The following is a 20,810-nucleotide window of genomic DNA, read 5'->3' on the forward strand; positions in this document are numbered from 1 at the left end:
TGGGGGGCGGGGTCCAGTCTGGGGGAAGGCCAAAGAGGCGGTGCAGCCTCGTGGGCGTGCGCTGCCGGGTTTGGGAGGCGGGGCTTCACTCGGGGCGGGGCTTCACTCTGGGGCGGGGATTCCCGGGGGTGGGACTCGGGCTTCCCTGGCCTCCCTGGCCGGTGACCAGCGGTCCCGTTAGGTCTGAGCGGCCATGGCGGCGCGCTCGTTGAGGCTGCTGACCACATTGCTGGCGGTCGCCACCTCTGCCTGCCGGGCCGAGGCGGAGTCCGAGGTGGAATGGGACATGACGGCGCCTGATCTGCTCTTCGCGGAGGGGACCGCGGCCTATGCTCGCGGTGACTGGGCCGGGGTGGTTCTGAGCATGGAGCGGGCGTTGCGTTCGCGGGCCGCCCTGCGCGCCCTTCGCCTGCGCTGCCGCACCCGGTGTGCCGCCGACCTCCCGTGGGAGCTGGACCCGGACTCGCCCCCCAGCCTGGCGCAGGCCTCGGGCGCCGCCGCCCTGCACGACCTACGCTTCTTCGGGGGCTTGCTGCGCCGCGCCGCTTGCCTGCGCCGCTGCCTCGGGCCGTCGGCCGCCCACTCGCTCAGCGAGGAGCTGGAATTGGAGTTCAGCAAGCGGAGCCCATACAACTACCTACAGGTCGCCTACTTCAAGGTGCAGATCTGCCTGGGCCCCGGGGCGGCCGGGGTCCTTCTGGGTGTGGTTGGCCCGGGGGAACTTGGGGGGCCAGGGAAGTGCTCGCGGAGAGGGAAAGTGGCGTCTTGGCCAGGGAGCTCTTCCCGGATCCAGGGAGAGCAGAGACCCTGCCGGGAGACCAGCCCCTCCGGTTCGCATAGGCAGATGGTGACCCCAAAGATCCAGCCGGGGTTAAGGCACAGACCAAGCAAAACCTGGTCTTGTGTTCCCCGAGAGGCCTCTTAGAGGGAACTACAGCGACAGCTTGGGTCTCTGATCCTAATTTTGTTGTAAGTAAACCAGTGAGAAGCTAAGACCTTTCTACAGTATCTTCCTTCCGGTTCGCTCTTCAGTGATGCTTTTCCTGCTGCCCGAGTGCAACAGCTTTCTTTCAGGACATGAGGTTGCCACGTCGCCAGTAGAGGCTGTCTGGCCCCTCCCTGTAAGGGACCCTCTGGCTGGTCGTCAGGTTTCCAAAGAAAATGAGTACTTTTAGGAATTCCAGAGTGCCTTAAGTCCAAGTGTACACATAGATTTGGAGTGCTTCTGATTTATGATGATAATGAGAGCCAACACATACTTTCAGGCACTATTAAGTACTTTACGTTTATTAATTCATTTGCCCAGATTCTGGCAATATCCTGTAAAGTAAGTGCTGTTATTAGCCCATTTTGTTGGGGAAAAAACGAAGAAGGAGGGACTTCCCTGGTGGTGCAGTGGTTAAGAATCTGCCTGCCAATGCAGGGGACATGGGTTCGTTCCCTGGTCCGGGAAGATCCCACATGCCGCGGAGCAACTAAGCCCGTGCACCACAACTACTGAGCCTGCATGCCACAACTACTGAAGACCGCGTGCCTAGAGCCCGTGCTCCGCAACAAGAGAAGCCACCGCAATGAGAAGCCTGCACACTGCAACGAACAGTAGCCCCCGCTAGCTGCAACTAGAGAAAGCCCGTGCGCAGCAATGAAGACCCAACGCAGCCAAAAATTAATTAGTTAATTAATTTAAAAAAAAAAGGAAGAAGGAGCTGTGCCGGGTATCTATTATATCTATAGTTTAACAGACCTTCAATTCAACCTAAACAGAGACTTAGAAAATCTTGGGGACCTCAAATTTCCACCTTTCCACAAGCATTATGCTTACACAGCTCTGGTCCATTCCTCCTAGTTTCCCAGAAGAGTGCTGGACTTGAAACCAAAATAATTGGGCTATGTCTTTGGTCATGTCACTTAACAGCACTTTTTAAAATTCTTTGACATTTACTGAATACTTACTACATCCCAGTTCTTGTACAGGTAATTAAAATGCTTCACTTTATATTTTTTTGTGTTACCTTGCTTTGCTGTTAAGAGTCACTTTAGTAGTAAGGGCTACTGAAAGGGTATGTACATCCAACTGTGGGAACACAAAGGAGGAGGAATCTAGCTTTGTGTCAGAGAAGTTAGACTTGAAAGAAGAGGTGACATTTGAAGCTGATCTCAAATATTGTTAGAGGAGAGGAAGGATGGCCATTCACGATAGAGTGGGGCCGGACTGGGAAGAGAATTCTGCAGGCTTCAAGGAGCCATCGTCAGAACTGGGCTGTAGAATGCTACTTCTGGAAGCCATGTGACGTAGGCCTTGGGAGAAGGAGAAAGTGGTGGCAGGGTGAACCATTAGGAGATGACTTCAGTTGTCCACATAAGAGAAAGAAATGAGGTGCTTCGTGCTTAGAGGGTAAAGAAGGGCTGGGGGGTGGGGTGAGGGGTGTGGAGATGGAGAACAGAGAAAGGCAAGAGCAGTCCTGAAAGATATGGGAGAGAGAATCAATCCATAAAAGGGACAGACTTGAGAGAATTTCTAATTTTATAATTAAGGCAACTGAGGTACAGAGATGGCAACTGTTGACCGTGGGTCACCTAGCTATTTGGGGGTCACAGCCAGGGCTGACTTCTTGTTTAGTGTGCATTTACTAGTACTGATGATCAGAAAAGAAAAAATATTTTTCTTAGCATATTACTAATGTGCTAGGATTTACATTTATTGAGCTAACATTTATTTTATTTTATTTTTGTAAAGGGAACGCTATTTATTTATTTATTTATTTGGCTGTGTTGGGTCTTTGTTTCTGTGCGAGGGCTTTCTCTAGTTGCGGCGAGCGGGGGCCACTCTTCATCGCGGTGCGCGGGCCTCTCACTGTCACGGCCTCTCTTGTTACGGAGCACAGGCTCCAGACGCGCAGGCTCAGTAGTTGTGGCTCAAGGGCCTAGTTGCTCCACGGCATGTGGGATCTTCCCAGACCAGGGCTCGAACCCGTGTCCCCTGCATTGGCAGGCAGATTCTCAACCACTGCGCCACCAGGGAAGCCCGAGCTAACATTTATTAAGCATTTAATATGTGCCCAGAACCATGCGTTAGAAGCTGGATATATATCCTCTCATTTAACTTCCCCAGCACTCCTGTGAGGTAGTGAGTACTATCTTCAGATAACCGATTAGAGAACTGAGTTTAGAGAGTAAACTTTAACTTGCCTAAAGCCCCAACAAGTGAATAATTAAACCTACCTTTGTCACCAGTCTGACACCACAACCCATGTAATTAATCATTAGATCATCAGTGATTTTTTTTTTTCAGGTAAGAATCACGTTTTCCTTTTAATTGACACCGTTTCCTCTCTCGGGTGCTACTTTGGTAATGATTAGGTCCCCACCTCTCAAGAACATTGCATCTGAACAGGCTGAGACAGAGCCAGTGTGAACACAGACCCCAAACCAGGGCTTTTGGAATAACAAGAACAGAAAAAAACAGCCTTTCTCTTCACTTACAAAGGGAGTCACTCAGAGGGTCCAAAGCTCTGTTTTCCAAACGTAGAAAACCTGGAGCTCAATGCAAACTGGAAACCAAAATATATCAGAAATGGAGCATAGCGCTTCGTCAGATACTCAAGGGCTGATCATCCTGCCTCTTCTACAAGGAATGGCCCTGCCCCAGCATTTTTTTTTTTTTTTTTTTTTTTTTTTTTGCAGTACGCGGGCCTCTCACTGTTGTGGCCTCTCCTGTTGCGGAGCACAGGCTCCGGATGCGCAGGCTCAGCGGCCATGGCTCACGGGCCCAGCCGCTCCGCGGCATGTGGGATCTTCCCGGACCGGGGCACGAACCCGTGTCCCCTGCATCGGCAGGCAGGCTCTCAACCACTGCGCCACCAGGGAAGCCCCGCTCCAGTATTTTTAAAGGAAGATGTTTTGTTTCTATTTCACTTTCCAACTGGGTATAAAATCTACTAAAAGGGATACAATGAATCAGAATAAATCAGCTCGCTCACAAGAGACACTCTCAGATAATGATTTTTGGTTGCTGAGATTATTCAGCATGTTATTTCAAAGTGGCAACATTCAGGACAATCTGAGAAGAGAATTCAGAAGTGGCAGCTACATTTGCTGTTAGGTTCATGTGAGATACACATACACACAACCCATTTTTCAGTGTACATGTCAAGGGGCCAAGCCCCCGATCAGCACAATACGTTATTTTGTACATTACACGTACAGAACAACAGAGGGAGAGACACCTCCTTGGAGAGGTTCATACACTCTGAAGGAGGCTGGAGCCCAGCGCCCCAGGCCTGGGGCGTTAGCAGGCGTTAGCTGGACCCCTTCTGTTCTTTGGTCGCGGCGACCTCAGAAGCAGCCGATTCCTCTAATCCATCTGCTGGCTTCTCCTCCTCGTCCTCCTCCTGGGGATAGAGGTCCGGATACTTCTGCATGCACTCCTGCATGGCCTGGAACTGGTCTACACAGTCCGACCCCTTGACATCCTCTGTGCTGCAGTGGAAGCAGGAAAAGGCCGCCTTGAACTGTTCCCCACACAGGCCGCTGGCCATGCCCCCAAGGCATGGGCAGTTACAGCTGAGGTCTCCATTGGGCAGGATCCGTCAGTGCTCCTCTTACAGATCATTGGGGTCGTCGGCCACCAGCCCCGCGTTGCTTGGAGTTTCATGGTCTTCTTTGGTCACAAATATGATTCGATCCTTCCCTTCCTGCCGGCAGTAGGCCACAGTGCAGCCCAGCACTCCGACCTCGCGGCGACTGTGGCGGCGGCCTCACGCCGTGACCTCTCCGCTGCCAGGCAGGCGGCTTGGAGACCCGCGCAGACCCACCTAGTGATTTATTTTGGATTCTACATATGAAGCTGTATAATTTTGATATGCTGGAGTCCATTGCTATGGGCATGATTGTGACCTGTAGCACATTTTCCCCCCTCAGATTTCTGTATAGCCACTTATTTTAACCTCATGAGCCCTGGGCTTTGAAAAGTCAGAAGATGCCATGTCTGGATTTTGTATAGGATCTTAAGACTTTTCAGCCACCCACCTTTTCCCTGAATGTGTCAAAAACACGTACGCAGAGGAAAAAACAAATATATATACCTATATATATACATTATATATATATATACATACATTATATATATTTCCCCCCCCCAGGCAGCTTCTTTGGCATGGTCTAATTGTTAACTGCTGTTTCTCCCCTACCCCTTAACCCTTGACTCCTTAGACTTTCTTCAGCTTAGTCGCCTCATCCAAAGCTCAAGAGTATATTATTTAGGCAGTCAGTCTTCCATAGCATTCCCCCTACAATACCACCTTTGTTTTAGAATAGAATGTTTACACTTCTGAAGCATTGCCTCCTGTAATTTGAGGAATCTCTAATGCTGATTTGGGAAATAGCTGAAAACCTGCCCAGGGCCCCGTGCTTCTAATCTCTGGTATGTAGTTCCTGCAATAGGTGTGTTTTCTGGGCTTGGCAGGGGCTGAGGCCCACTGAGCGGAAGGCTCGGGGAGGCGGGGATTTCCTGTTTACTGTGAACTGCACATTTGGACACAAACCATCAAGGTTTGGGTGTGGCAACCATGTTCTTGTTCCTCACCCGTAGATAAACAAGTTGGAGAAAGCCGTAGCAGCAGCTCACACCTTCTTCGTGGGCAACCCTGAGCACATGGAGATGCGTCAGAACCTGGACTATTACCAAACCATGTCTGGGGTGAAGGAAGCCGACTTCAAGGATCTCGAGGCCAAACCCCACATGGTGAAAACAAAAAACAAACAAGACACGCTATCCCTGTCTCTCGCTCTTTCTGTTTATAGTGACATTCACTAGGGTTGCTTTCTGATTACAGAAGTAATGTATGTTCATTGTACAACATTAGAAAAATGCAAATACGCAAAAACCAGAAAGTAATCATCTATAATAGTGCCACCTTCAGAAAACCAGTAGTTGATATTTTGGCCTATTTTTTAAGTCTTCAGTATTTCTAATTTTTAAACCTAATTTGGCGTCATATTGTGTATGTATTTTTCATCATCCCTTTTGAACTGACATATGATGCTGATGCGTCTTTTCTCATGTCTTCAAGTTTTCTTTGAAAACACAATTTTTAGTGGCTGCATGACAATCCTTCTTCTGCACACATCGTATTCATTTACTTGTCAAATTTTTTTGGTCATGTAGGTTTCTGCTTTTCACTACAGTGAGTGGTACAGTATTCCTCAATGTTCTTATTCTATTTATTTAGCAGGAAAAGTCTGTGTCCCATAAGAGGTATTGTCTATGATGACATAGCATTTTTAAAAAATATTTATTTGGCTGCGCCGGGTCTTAGTTGTGGCCTGCGGGGAATCTTCGTTGCAGCACACGGGATCTTTAGTTGCTACAGGTGGGATCTAGTTCCCTGACCAGGGATTGAACCTGGGCCCCCTGCATTGGGAGCACAGAGCCTTAGCCACTGGACCACCAGGGAAGTCCCGATACAGCATTTTCATAAAGGGCATATGTTGTAGTTTAGAAATAGGCATATTAGAAACAACATCAAAATGACTTTTAAAAGTAAACTGTGTACATCTAGTACATTATACAACTCTACACAGTTTGGATTTTTTTCTTTTTTTTTCTTTTTTAGTGATTCTGTGACAAATGAAAATGGTTATTGTCCGCAAGAAGGGAGCCATGTCCCACAGAGAGCAGAAGCAAAGTCTGTAATCAGCTGCAGCAGCCCAAATCCATCCTTACTGCTAGAAAGATTGCTTTCATCACCTCAAACCACATTCTGATAGCTAAGAGTTAAAATTTCTTTTATTAAATTTTTATTTTGAAAACTTGCAGCCCCACAAAAAAAGTGCAAGAAAATGACAGTGAATTCCCATATATCTTTCAAGTAGATTGAGCTAAATGTTTTTAAATTTCAAAAGAAAGTCAGATGTAAAGACTGACTAAGTAAAGACCATTTCCAGCAGGCTTTCTTTGTGTAGCAGCCACCCTTTCCATCCGTAACCTGAGAGGGCTACGGGGATGCCCGTGGAGGTGGCCGTGGGCAAGGAGGGAGGGCTGTCTGCAGTCTGCCCTGCATCTGAGTACCGCTTCCTCCCAGTAGCATGAGTTTCGGCTCGGAGTGCGCCTCTACTCTGAGGAGCAGCTGCAGGAAGCCGTGCCCCACCTGGAGACGGCGCTGCGGGAGTACTTCGCAGCAGACGAGGAGTGCCGTGCCCTCTGTGAAGGGCCCTATGACTACGACGGATACAACTACCTGGAATACAACGCCGACCTCTTCCAGGCCATCACAGGTGCGGGCCCCAAACCCAGCCCTCGGCCAGGCCTCTGGGTTCTGAGGGCAACAACGTGATTCTGCAGACACAGCATCTTCAGCCTCATTCCTGAATCTCTTAAATCCGGGAACCTGACTGAAAATTGCTTCCACTTGAATTTGTTCATCTTAAGCAGCATTTGAATCCTGGAAATTGACCTTATGGTTCTTCCCTCTCCTCGATTCCTTTCAGACCATTACGTCCAGGTCCTCAGCTGTAAGCAGAACTGTGTCACCGAGCTTGCTTCCCACCCAAGTCGAGAGAAGCCCTTTGAAGACTTCCTCCCATCGCATTATAATTATCTGCAGTTTGCCTACTACAACAGTAAGGCCTCCCTTCTCTTTCTCAGCTGCTTTTCACTAAGCCAAAAGCAAGGAAGGCAGGGATCATGGCCACTGTGCTTCTTCAGGCTGTTTGGTTTCTCTCTTGGGCTCTGGCAGGCAGCATGCCAGGCGATCCCTGAATACCCTGTTACAAGCCACCTTCCAAGAAGCAGTACCAGCAGCCTGAGAAGCTGGGGGAGGGAGACTTTAGGGCCTCACCCTCTGGTCCCCTCTATAACATTTATAATCTCATTTTGCACCTGAGTTAAGTTATAGTAAAGGCAAGGGTGTGCTTCCATTTAAACCAGCTCACAGGGCATTTCCCCGCCCTTCTCCCTCATGTAGCACTGATGCTCTGGGGTGGGGTGAGGGGGCTGTCAGTATCCAGAAAAGCAACAAGTCGGCAGGTCTTTACTGAGTCCCCACTGTGTGCTAAGCACCACAGCATATTCAAGAATATACACTTTTATGGTTGAGGAGACCAACACGTATCAACAAGAACTCTGCGAAAGAGACAATCTGCTATTGGAATCTTCCCTTCTCTTCTGAAAATCCATAGGGAAGAAAAGGTAGGAAGACAGGGGAATATTCCTGAAATTGGTCTACTGATTGGGAATATTAGGGCCAATGTTTGAATTACTTGCAGGCACTGAGCACCTTAAAAATCAATCGTATATTCTATCATTTATTCTGCAACTTCTCCCGCCAAATCAGGCAGTCGTGTTATGTAGCTGGTGCCACCTTGCCATGTCATCATTGCCTCGAGCTGTGCTGAGACTGAACACTGGGCGGTTCACGGTACCCAGGATTCGATGCTTTCTTCTCAGCCATTTTTTCCCCTTTGCAGTTGGGAATTACACACAGGCCATTGAATGTGCCAAGACCTATCTCCTCTTCTTCCCCAATGATGAGGTGATGAGCCAGAATCTGGCCTACTACACAGCCATGCTTGGAGAAGAGCAAGCCAGATCCATCGGCCCCCGTGAGGTGAGAGACTTGCATTACTTTGGGTGGCTGCCAGCTGAACCCAGACCAGAAAGCAGAGAGTGGGGTAGAGGAGGAGGAGCCGGGGCTGCTCGGGCAGTGAGGGGTGGGGGCAGGTTGCCTGGGTGGGTGTGAGTGCACAGAAAGCGGGGAATAAGCCAGTACCTTAATTAGCACAATCTGGGCCCCGAAGTCTGTGCTCCGAGTCGGCAGGGAAAAGCAGAACTGCAAAGCAGCCATGTTCTTTCCCTTTCTCAGCACCTCCACTTTGAGACTTGACTTGGCCAAGATATATCATTTTCTACTTCATGCTAAATTTTTTTTTCACTCAACTCTTTTCTGCCTCGGTTTTCTTACCCGCCCCCGCTTCTTTCTGCCATTGTTCTGTCTCTCCCTGTTTCAGCATTATACCCATCTCACTCCCAAACGAGGAAAAAAATCTATGTAATAGAAAGACTAAAACGAAAGGCACTGAAGTGGAAGCAGGCCCACGCCTGCACTGCCGGGGGGACTGCACTTTGTGCTGTTCACTTCACAATGGCTATTTCTGGAATTACGGGTGATTTTTGTGTTTTGCTCCTTTATATTTTCTAAATTCCCTGCAGTGAATGGGTATCATTTTTGTATTAAAAACATGAAAAGTTCTCTGTTTTTAACTTAATGAAGTTCAATACTGCGAACCTCGATATTTGTACGTATGCCTTGCACAGGCCCTAGATCCTCTCCTTCTTGAGCCCAGAACAATGAGGTGGATTTGAAGTCACTAATCTGGACTCAAGTCCTGGCTCCTCTACTTACTAGCCATGTGATTTTTGACGCATCATGTGGAATCTTAGTCATGCTGCACTGCCCTTCTGAGTCTCATTTTCTCCTTCTGTAAAATAGGATTATGGTTCTTGCTCTCTCTTCAACACAGGACAAGTGTGAGCGTCAAATGAGATAGTGAGCCGACAGGTGCTGTACAAAGTGTTGTGTGGACAGGTGGCATCACAGGGGTCTTGCTGATGGTACATAAGTAGCGGGTGGCGGGTTTTCTTACCTCTAACTTCAGCCACCTCCTGAGATGGGGTGGCTTGTCACTGTGGCCCTCAATCACTTGTGTCCTGCTGGCCTCTCCAAAACCCAATCTTACAGTCTGTAAAAATAGCTGTAACTTTGGATCCGTTTTTCCTTTTGTCAAAGAAAAAAAAAAGTTAGATAGCTACAGTGACTCTAGAGGCCCCTCAGTTGTGTATGCAACAAGTCTATTGGACACATGTAGCGGGTGAGAAAGCAGGCACACCCCTGGGCTGTTGGTAGGGCTGCAAACTACTGTTCATGTACCCAGAGATCTGACTGCCGGGGATTCACCCTTGGCTGTACTACACAAGCGTGCAAAGGTAAACGTGCACAGATGTGCATCAGAAGTCCGCCGCTAAAAGCAAAAAACTGGAAACAAGCTCAATGCTATCAATTTGGGGAACTGGTTAAATAAAATTGGCACGTTCGTTCAATGACATACAAGATAAGCATTATGTTGCTTGAGTGGATTCCTACGTACCAATATGAAATTGTCTCCATGATGTAATTTTAGGTAAAGAAAAGGAAGACATAGAACTGTAGTGGTATTCTATTTACATTTTTTGGTAGTACGTATATATTTTGAAGTTTTTTAACTTTCTGCACAGATTGGTAAGAAACTGTTCATCAGGATTAACCCCCCCACCCCCAGGCATGGGCCTGTGGGTCAGGGGCTAGGTGGGGGAGGACTGAACATTTCTGTGTATGTCTCTCGATACTCCGGGGGTTTCTTTTAGCTACACTTGTACTACTTTCATGTCTTTTTGAATGCCATCTAAAACCGCCCTGGAAAGGTGTACAATCCGAGGTCTGTAAAATGCTGTGGTGAATATCATAGTAGAGGGGTCCGCGAGCTAGAGTGGGAGCACGCAGGAAAAGTAAGCAACTGGCGGGTCCGGGAAGGCTTCACCAGAGGCAGTGGTGTTGACAATTGGTTTTAAAAGCCTTCAGTAGGTGAACGAGTCAGAGAAGGGCCTTTTAGATGGAGAGCAGCATATGCAAACCACCTGCACAACAGTCCCATGTGAACGGAAGATGGTGCTGGGGAGTTGCAGGCAATGAGGCCCGGGAGGGTCAGATTTTTGAGGGGTCTTGAGTGCCTCTCCAGGACCTTGGACCCTACTGTGTGAGGCAGGCAGTGGTGAGCCGTCAAAGGGTTTTAAGCAGCCTGATGTCATGTGATGGGGCAGGGCTCAGAATGGGAGGTGCCGGAGGCCGTCACGGTGCAGAGAGAGCCACCGAGGCCTGAGTGAGGTGGGGGGCGGGAGGAGGGGAGAGGTGGAACTGGCGGTGGGCCAGGGGTTCATGCCTCCCTCCTCTCAGGGTCTAATTAGGCACCACGTTCCCAGCCTGGGAGACACGTGCACGGCGCTGGCCGCGGGGCACGCAGGTGGCAGGATTCCGCCCTCACAGCCTCCTGCCCTGCCCGCACTCCAGCCCAGGGTGGCTCATTTTTCCTCTGTTCACTGGGAGAAGCAGGTGGATGATGCGGTAGTAACAGACCTCCCATTCTGGTTGTGTGGCGCTTACTGTGGAAAATAAGCACCCTTCAAATATGCGTGGCATTTTATAGTTTACAAAAATTTTTCATAGCTTTTCTTCGTTTGATTCTCATAACAACCCAGTGAGGTGGGGTCATCAACCTACCCTGAAGTTAAAAACCAAGGCTCGGGCTTCCCTGGTGGCACAGTGGTTGAGAGTCCGCCTGCCGATGCAGGGGACATGGGTTCGTGCCCTGGTCCGGGGAAGATCCCACATGCCGCGGAGCGGCTGGGCCCGTGAGCCATGGCCGCTGAGCCTGCGCGTCCGGAGCCTGTGCTTCGCAACGGGAGAGGCCCGCGTACCGCAAAAAAAAAAAAAAGAAAACCAAGGCTCTTCCTTCTTGGATCCGCAATCCTGAGAGTCTCTAGTAACCCTCCTCTTGCCACCCCCTCCCATATGGAGACTGGTTACCTTGTCGTTGTCCTCTTGGGCCGCTAGATGGTGACCGTCTGGATTTGAGATGGCGCGTCTCCTAGTCTCTTTGCTTGGTTAAGATCCCTCCCCCTGACCCTTTACAGTCATATTAGTGAGTCTGGGGCAGAAATGGAAAATAAGTGGTCAGTCTACCATTTCTAACTAGAACTGCCCTTCTGGAAAGAAGGTAACTAACATCTGTTGAGCGCTGTCCCAGGCCAAGCACTGAGCTAGGTGGTTTATACCCATCATCGCGTTTAATCATCACAGGCACCCCGTGAGGTGGGTGCTATTCTTGCCGTTTTCGAGATGAGGACATTTAGGCTCCAGGAGATGAATTAACTTGTGTAGCAGCCTATGGCTGCCCATGGTGACCGGAATCTCTGTTTCCCTGCTTTATTCCAGTGCCGGCACAGTTCTGACACGTAGCTGATACTCAGTACATCAGTGTTGAATGAGTAAATGGTAGAAGTGGGACTTGCTCTCTGGCAGGCTCATAGAGCAGCTGGAGAGGGTTAAAGGAGATGACACATGCCTAGCTTGGTGTCCAGTACTAGGGGAGGGGGGCCAGTTGTTTAAACTCCTTAGGAGAAAATTTCCATCTTCCTCTTGGGTAAATACAAGAGGTGATATAGGCCTCATTGACGCCTTCAAAGTTTTCCTTATTGCCCTCATCTTTTATTTCAACTGATGATGTCTTCTTTTTCTTTTCCTTCCTTCTTCTGCTGCTGGGAGACTAGCAGGGCACCTAGGGAAAGATGTGACCCCAGAAGGTACTTAGTTTCCCTGCCCTGGGTAAGCCCTACCACTGAGCACGTGTGGGAATGGCCGGATGCTGGACCCAGCTGCTCCTGCACTGGCCCAACTCCCGGGAGGGATACCGTCCACTCCAAGTCTCAGGGGAGGCAGATGGCATAGGAAAAAGCACGTGGGCTTTAGGATTGGAGAGACCCAGGCTTGGATGTAGGTCCCTGCTCTATCATCTCCTATAGTGTCACCCCAAACAAGTCGCATATCCCCTCTGTACCTCAGTGTCTTTGTCTGTAAAATGAGGATAATCTCATCAACCTCCAAGGTGGCTGTAAAGATTAAATGAATAACGTAGGAGTCACCTAACACCTAGGTTTTTCTTCCCCTGTGTGTTGAACTCCTGTGGAAGTCAAGAAGGAGTAATTTTCCTTCCTTAAAGAGTATTTCCTGAGAATCCTCAGGTTTTCTGCCTCAGAGATTAACGGCAGGGGAAGGAAAGGGGGCTGTTTTCCTATAAGGGAAGCCTGGCTATGCCACCCTCAGAGGGGCTGCTTGTGTCAGGCAAGAGGAACCCTTGAGCACAGACGTGAGACTTTTATCCCAAACGGGGGGACGGACACACTAGTGATAGTGGGAGAGGAAGCCTTGGGTCGCACGGGGGGCAACAGTGTGGCACCTAGGGGTGGGGAGTGCGGGCTAGAGTCAGCGGCAGAGCTGAGTACCAGGGCGTCCCTCCCACTGCGTTTCCTCAGAGTGCCCAGGAGTACCACCAGCGAAGCCTGCTGGAGAAAGAACTGCTCTTCTTCGCTTATGACGTTTTTGGAATTCCCTTTGTTGACCCGGTGAGCCAGGGTGCAGGAAGCCGGAGTGGGGCGGGGATGCAAGGGATGGGCTGAGCTGTACACCGTGTGCCACTGGGGAGAGGGCCGTTGCGGGGTTGAGCCAAAGAGGAGATCTGCGTGGACGAGAGACGGGGAATTCTGGGCAGCCAGATACAGGTGACTCAGTTCCAGAGACCTCTCACTTTATCTCCTGAAAGGAGGCTGGTGAGAAGGTGGATTCCCTGTAGGCCCTAGTATGTGCATCGAGACCTGGAAGATTCAGCAGGTCACCCGACACTGTTCATTTTTTCCTGCTCTGCTTTTAGGATTCATGGACTCCAGAAGAGGTGATTCCCAAGAGACTGCAAGAGAAACAGAAGTGAGGGCCTTGAAGAAACTGCATGATTGGATCGGTGTGATGAAGCACTTGAGGCTTCCTGAGCCCAGGCAGAGGCAGATGTGAACTCCTGGCAAGGGGTGGGCAGGTCCAGTCTGGGAAGCTGGGGTGGGAGCCTGGGCTGGCCCTGGAATACAGCCCTCAGACTGGCTGTGCTCACAGGTCAGAACGGGAAACAGCCGCCCGCATCTCCCAGGAGATCGGAAACCTTATGAAGGAGATTGAGACCCTCGTGGAAGAGAAGACCAAGGAGTCGCTGGACGTGAACAGGCTGACCCAGGAAGGTGAGAGGACGAGCGTGGGGCCACCTCGGCTGTCGTGGAGGCAGCAAGGCTGGGGGTCCCCATGTTAGCTGGGCAGCTCCCCTTAGAGAGCAGCCTCAGGATGCGAGCTGGCACGAGTCAGGGCTCACCCCCGCCGTGGCCCTTCTTCCCTCACCCACGGGACTTCCACCTGCAAAGAGCACTGAGAATTGGCCTTTGGTTAAGAAGTAAGACTCCTGAGTCACAGTGACACTAGTTTAGTTTGCTTCAGTATTTATAGGAGAAAACTTGTCCTCTCTCCTTACCCCCAAACTGTTTTCTCCCAGCTGCCATCATTTGTCCTGTTACCAAGCCTCAAAATCTTCAGGTCTCCTCTGGTGCCCCCTTGCCCATCCCCTCCAATCCTCTGCCAGTTAGGACTCTGCTCTCTTTCTCTCTCCCCAACCCTTTTCTTGTCCCATGGCCTCAGGCGTGCATCAGGCCCCCAGCCCCTGCTCTCTGCACTCATCTTTCCTCCTCCAATCTGTCCTTGCCCCTTCCCACCTGGGGGCTAGACCAGTCTTCCAAACACAGGGACTCTGATGCCGTCCTCCCTGCCTGCCCCTGTAACCGTATGTTCTACCATTCCCCGTTTATACCTCCTCTTCGTCCTTGGGCCGCTCTCTGCTCACAAGCCTTTGTTCAGGCCCACGCCTCCTCCTAGACACTTGCCATCATCTCTCCCCGTGAGGCGCCTCGGACCCACCCTACAGAGCCTTTCTTAAACTCCAGGCCAGTTGGGATCCCCATCCCCGTTTCTGTTGAACTTCCAAGGCACTTCGTACTTTCACAAGGTCTGCCTTGTGTTGGTCATTTGTGTAACTGTTGGAACAGGTGCTGTCTTCAGGTGTTAATCCCTTGCCTTTTCTAGCACAGTGCTTGGCACACGCTGAGGCCTCAGTAAATAACAGATGGAGTGGAATTGGGTCTGTGGTATGTCCCCAGCACAGGGAGACACCAGGAGAAATAGAGGAGAGAAAGGCTGGCCTGTACTCTACAGTTGCTTCAATTAACAAGTGCTTAATTTAATGAGATTAGCATGTTAAAGAATTTGTCCAGCATTCCTTTGTTTTCAGAGAGCTTTCACCCTGTTATTTCTCTTGGTTCTCATAATCGCCTGGGAAGTGGGTTGGGCAGATTGTAAGATCCTCATTTTAAATAGATAATGATATGATGGTAGCTAAACTTTTCAGCATTTACTAGGTGCCAAGTATCGTGCTAAACTTTTAAGTTGTCTTACTGTTCTTTACATCAAACTTACGAGGTAGATGCTGTTTTACAGATGAGACAAGGCTCAGGGAAGTTAAGTAACTTGCCAAGGTCACACAGCTAGTAAGTGGAGGATCCAGGAGTCAAACCCAGTTCTTTCTGGTCCTGAACTCATGTTTTAGGAATGTCTTTATGATGTTTCCTCAACAATGCGTGAAAGCCCAGGAGTCAACAGCTGTGGACCAGGACTTGGATCTCCTGCCCGTCAGCTCTAAGTTCCATCCTCTGGACCACGCTACCTTTGGAAGTGACCAAACGGGAGGTTTCTCTGGTGAACGGGAAACACCTGGAATTTCTCTTCCTTACAGCAAGGCAATATCTGATGGAGAGTGTCTGGACAGAACTGCTGCTGGATTTAGCTGGTGTTATTGCTTTGCAGGTGGCCCCCTGCTTTATGACGGTATCAGACTCACCATGACCTCCAAAGTCTTGAACGGTTCCCAGCGGGTGGTGATGGATGGTGTAATCTCTGAGGATGAGTGCCGGGAGCTGCAGAGACTGACCAATGTGAGGGAACCCGGTGACCATGCCATCTCCCTAAGGGCCCAGCTTCCCCCGACTAGGTGCCTCTTAGGTGCTGAACGATTGCCTGCCCCTTGCTGCGGGCAGTCGACCACCTCTTCCTGGGCCCTCAGCTGCCTGGCTAACTCCACCTGTTTTTGGGGCCTCGTAGGCAGCAGCAACTTTAGGAGATGGCTACCGGGGTCAGACCTCCCCGCACACTCCCAGCGAAAAGTTCTATGGCGTCACTGTCTTCAAGGCCCTCAAGGTAGGGGCAGTACTCTGTTCTGGAGTGTGGAGAAGGGGGAGGGGGACGCGCAGGCTCTGGGGAGGAGTTGGAGATGGTGGTAGGAAAGGTAAAATGTCCGCCTGTCAGCGTTCCAGCTGCCACGGAGGCAGGATAAACCATGCTGGGTGAGCTTGACTTCTGAACCATGGCTATTAGTGTAATGATGAGGCAAGCAAAACTGATACCCAAGCTCGAGAGCGCTTTCTGAAGAACCGCTCTACTTCTGAGCAGGTTACTCAAAGAGAAATGTGAAGGCGAGGGGAGGGGGCGATGGCAGAGAGTCGTGTATGGGAAGCAGAGGGACTGGTCCTTGGCGGGCACGAGGAGCGGGGCCTGGCGCCCCTATGGTCTCTGTTGGCCCGCAGAGGAGCGTGCAGCGTAGCTGACCACTGGTCTCCTTGGCAGCTGGGACAGGAAGGGAAGGTTCCTCTGCAGAGCGCTCACCTGTACTACAACGTGACGGAGAAGGTGCGGCGTGTCATGGCGTCCTACTTCCACCTGGACAGCCCCCTCTACTTCTCCTACTCCCACCTGGTGTGCCGCACCGCGATCGAAGGTGGGCCTCCCTCAACCCGCAGCCCCCGTGCAGCACACACTGCCCACCCAGGCACCAGCTGGATGCGGAGGACGCGGAGGAGAGCAGGATATGGTCCCTTTCATCCTGCTGGGGAACCAACGTAAACCACTGCGATGAGTGCAGCAGAGGAAGTTCGAGTCAGTCTCCCCGGGGAGTCGGGAGGGCTTCCCAGAGGAGGTGATGAGAGCTGCGCAGGATGAATAGGAGTTGTGGAGTAGACGGGGCAGCGGGAGGACGTTGGAGCCGGAGGCAGCAGCATGAGCAGAGGAGTGGAGGCATCGAGCAGCCGGCAGCTGGGGGACTAAGAAAGTGGCCACTTCTGGAGCGTAAGGTCAAGGGGGGACGGGGGGCAGCCACGTAAGACTGGTGAGGCCCTCAGAAGCCAAATGACGGAGCGCTGCATTCAAGAGTATTTTGCATCCTGTAAGTCAGTGGTTCTCAACGCTGGTACTGGGCATACAGGGGTCCTTAGGTGAATCATGATCTGCGTTGCAAGTTCTCTGTCACTAATTGTTAAATACCAAATTTCTGAGAGAACTACTTATTTTACAAGTTAGGGCAGGCTGGAGGTTGTTCATCGTTCACTCTCCCTCTGTCACGTTCCCTTTTGCATTCCCTAGGAGGGGTGAGGCACGGCCAGTGTCCAGGAACCACACGTGACCCACAGCCGGGTCTGTCATGCCAGAGCCTTCAGCGGCCCCTGGTGCCGATATGACCCTGATGGGCAGCAGAGATTAGAGGGCTTTACTCTCCCTCAGAAAGTTTGGAATTCTATCAAAATCTGGGCACACCCAAGGAATGTGCCAGACTCGCAACTGTGTGTGTCCCGTCCTCCAGGTGGGGGCCCAGGGGCCTGGGCAGCGGGAAGCCAGGAAGCCAGGAAGAGTCGGCAGGCGGTGAAGGGCTGGGTGAGGCCTTGTTTTTACTCACCGAGGTTAAGGGTTTAAGGTTAGGCCTGCTGCTCTGTGTCTAAAGACTTGGAGAGCGTGGATCCAACCAGAGGAAGGGAAGCTGGTCAGCAGTGACCCCCCTGCCCTCGCATGCCAGCAGGAGAGCTGCAGTGTCCCCTGAGGTGCCCCAGTACTAACGTGTGTCTCCGTGGCCGCAGAGGCACAGGCCGAGAGGAATGATGGTAGCCACCCCGTCCACGTGGACAACTGCATCCTGAACGCGGAGGCCCTCGTGTGCATCAAGGAGCCCCCCGCCTACACCTTCCGGGACTACAGGTGCCAACTCTGCTCTGAGGCCCCCAGGGCCCTGTGCCCTGCCCCCTCCCCCAACACATGCGTGTTTGGGACCAGCTCCTCCCAGCGTCCAGGATCCTCTGGATTGGGAGTCAGATAACACGGGAATCATTACAGAGCAGTGTGAGAGTAGGACAGGGAAAGGTAGACTTGGTACAGAAGCACCCCAGAGAAGGGCATGGTGGATTCTCAGGGGCGAGGGTAGGGAGGCGGGAAGGTCAGGAGTCGTGTCCGTGAGGCTTCAGAGAAGGCCCCCCCCCCCCCCGCTGCTGGTTGGGAGCACTTGGAGATAAAGGCACTGGAGCCGTGGGTGTCTGAGGGGCGGGAAGAGGAAGTCGGTGTCGAGGTGCTCTCTGCCTTTCCCAGTGCCATTCTTTACCTGAACGCAGACTTCGACGGAGGAAACTTTTTTTTCACTGAACTAGATGCCAAGACTGTGACGGTGAGTGTGCCCTCGTCCCCATCCCTGGGAGGGGAGACACAACCTCAAGGTGCAGGGGGCCCTCCTGGTGGCCAGCACTCCCCTCCCCAAACCAGGGGGCCTCTGCCTAGTCGCCTGTTCTCTTTAGCTCTGGTCTTTGGGAAGCCAGGCAGAGGAGCCATCCCCTCCTGGACCTGAATGACCCCATGTCCCTTCTGAAGGCAGGTTATGGTCTCTGTCCTGTGTACCCCCCTCTTCGTCCCCTTTAGGCAGAGGTGCAGCCCCAGTGCGGAAGGGCCGTGGGATTCTCTTCGGGCACAGAAAACCCGCATGGAGTGAAGGCTGTCACCAGAGGGCAGCGCTGTGCCATCGCCCTGTGGTTCACTTTGGACGCTCGACACAGCGAGCGGGTGAGAGCAGTTGGCGCTGCTGTGACCTGTTCCTGGCAGGGCCCTTGTTCTGCTTCCACCTTCCCCAGCCCCATTGCCGATGCTTAGACGTGAGAGAAGCACTGGGCTTGGGAGTCCAGAGAGACTCCTCGCTTCGGCACTGTGTCACCGTGGTCCCCGGCCCTTCTTCCTGCCTTGGGAATGGGGCTCCAGGTGGGGGGCAGTGGGGACAATATGGGGAGTGATCCTGGTTCTTGGTCCCTCGCTGGGTACCACCTCTGCTGCCTCTGCCCAAGGAGTAGGACCTGCTGGGATTAGGATGAGCTCGGAGGCCACTGGAGAAGAGCCTTCTTGTTCTCCAGGAAGTAGCACCTGAGAGATGGTGAGTGCCTGGTCCAGAGGCCTCTCTGAACAGCCAGGGGTTTGTCCTTGCAGGACAGGGTGCAGGCGGATGACCTGGTGAAGATGCTCTTTAGCCCAGAAGAGACGGACCTCCCCCATGAACAGCCCCAAGAAGCCCAGGAGGGACCCCCCAAGCCCGTACAGGGGTCTGTCTCCAGCAGTGAGTCAGGGCACAAGGATGAGCTCTGACAGCTCACATGTGGACGGTGATCAGACCCACGTGAGGAACTCTGTCCTGCACCCTGGACTGGCCAGCCTCGGGTGAGGAGCGGTGGGGAACTTAGGTCTGCCCCCCAGCTGAGGGGACTCTGCTCATAGCCGTCCACATGGTGCTACTGCCTTTGGAGTGGACATAGCAGGACGGCCCTCTCCCCCGGGCCTGACCAAGGGCTCAGGACGCAGGCCCAGAGCCACTCCGGGGGCCTGCACAGGCAGCCGCGTGACAGCAATACAGTATTTAAGTGCCTGTGTAGACCACCAAAGAATAAATGATTCGTGGTTTTTTACTCGGTGGTTTGTTCAGAGTGGAAATGTGCCCGTTGGCCCCGGAGGTCTCACTTGATAAACATTGCTCTGGAGGGCCTTCCCTGGAGGCTCAGTGGTTGAGAGTCCGCCTGCCGATGCAGCGGACACGGGTTCGTGCCTCGGTCCAGGAAGATCCCACATGCCGCGGAGCGGCTGGGCCCGTGAGCCATGGCCGCTGAGCCTGCGCGTCCGGAGCCTGTGCTCCGCAACGGGAGAGGCCACAACAGTGAGAGGCCCCGCGGACCGCAAAAAAAAAAAAAAAAAAAAAATTGCTCTGGGCAGGATGCAGTGGCAGGCATGGTGTGAAGAGGCCTAGCTCTGTACCCGGCTTGGCCACTTCCTGTGCAGTCTCAGGCCAGACCCTTAACCTCAGGGACCTCAGGGTTGTCATATGTATAACGGGGACCATAATCGCTGCTCTGCCCACCTCTGGGCAGTTGTGGGGCCCACATGCGACGCCGACGTGACAGCATTTTGTAAACTGGAACGCTCTGGGTGGATGGCAGGGATTATTCCTAATCCTTCTCTGGCAGCTAGCAGCGGTCAGCAGTGCTCTGGCATGTTGCCCCCGTGTCGGCCACATGCATCCTGCTCTGATGTCTGGCCTCAGGGTCCTCATACCTCAGGGCTTCCATGTGCAGGACAACACACACCTCTAGGAGACGGAGTAAGAGCAGACCTGGAGATTCAGCTCCTCGGGCCACAAGCCCATCTCTCTCCTGGGCTTGAGATGCAGTGGGGTCGTGAGTTGGGAACCTGCACCCTGAGAGCCCATTTATTCAACCAACCAGTGTTTATTTATTGAGCACCAGCTAAGTGCTGGTGCTGGGAATATGGTGTCAAACCAAACAAGTCCCAGCCCTCACAGAGCTTCTATTTTAGTAAGGGAGACAGGTAACAAACACATAAATGTGTGTGTGTGTAATCCTTTGAGGTAGAAAAGAAGGCCGGTCAGGCCCTGAGGAGAAGGCAACAGCAAGGAGGCCGACGTGCTGACACAGAGCAGCCAGTGAGGTCAGGGTCCCTGGGGCCTGGTCGGCCACTGGGAGCACCTGGGCTTTGACCCAGTGGGACAGGAGCCCTTGGGGGGTTTTGAGCAGGGCGGTGAGAGCATCTGACTTACATTTGAAAGGCCTCAGTGAAGAATGTATGTGGAGAATGGGCTACAAGGGCAAGAACTGAGACAAGGAGAGCAGAACGGAGGCTGCTGCAAAGACCCCGGGGGAGATAGAGGTGTTGTGGATCAGGTGTTGCCAGCGAAGGCAGCGAAAAGGTCAGGTTCTGGCTCATTAAAGTAGAGCTGAC

At 52.0% G+C, this 20,810-nt stretch overlaps 1 protein-coding gene and 1 pseudogene across 5 annotated transcripts; one reads left to right on the plus strand and one right to left on the minus strand.

Moving 5' to 3' along the window:
* Positions 1 to 120: 120 nt before the first annotated feature.
* Positions 121 to 19,495, plus strand: P3H1 (prolyl 3-hydroxylase 1). 5 transcript variants are annotated; one of them, XM_060306824.1, is made up of 15 exons: positions 121 to 658; positions 5,591 to 5,743; positions 7,086 to 7,275; positions 7,489 to 7,620; positions 8,467 to 8,606; positions 13,121 to 13,210; positions 13,516 to 13,568; positions 13,749 to 13,870; positions 15,537 to 15,926; positions 16,353 to 16,503; positions 17,362 to 17,432; positions 17,633 to 17,750; positions 18,135 to 18,210; positions 18,459 to 18,599; positions 19,014 to 19,495. In XM_060306824.1, exons 1-15 carry the CDS (start codon positions 194 to 196, stop codon positions 19,167 to 19,169), a joined length of 2,448 nt encoding a protein of 815 aa, XP_060162807.1. In that variant the 5' UTR covers positions 121 to 193; the 3' UTR covers positions 19,170 to 19,495. The 5 variants fall into 5 exon arrangements, 3 of the variants coding, with proteins under 3 accessions (XP_060162807.1, XP_030723019.1, XP_060162823.1); XM_030867159.2 differs by lacking the exon at positions 17,362 to 17,432 and having other exon boundaries at positions 15,537 to 15,664; positions 15,831 to 15,926; positions 19,014 to 19,494; XR_009565612.1 differs by lacking the exons at positions 18,459 to 18,599; positions 19,014 to 19,495 and having other exon boundaries at positions 15,537 to 15,664; positions 15,831 to 15,926; positions 18,135 to 18,268.
* Positions 4,299 to 5,338, minus strand: LOC115858247 (mitochondrial intermembrane space import and assembly protein 40 pseudogene; annotated as a pseudogene).
* Positions 19,496 to 20,810: the final 1,315 nt, after the last annotated feature.

The sequence above is a fragment of the Globicephala melas genome, chromosome 1 (genome assembly GCF_963455315.2).
Source record: "Globicephala melas chromosome 1, mGloMel1.2, whole genome shotgun sequence".
Taxonomy (NCBI): Eukaryota; Metazoa; Chordata; class Mammalia; order Artiodactyla; family Delphinidae; genus Globicephala; species Globicephala melas.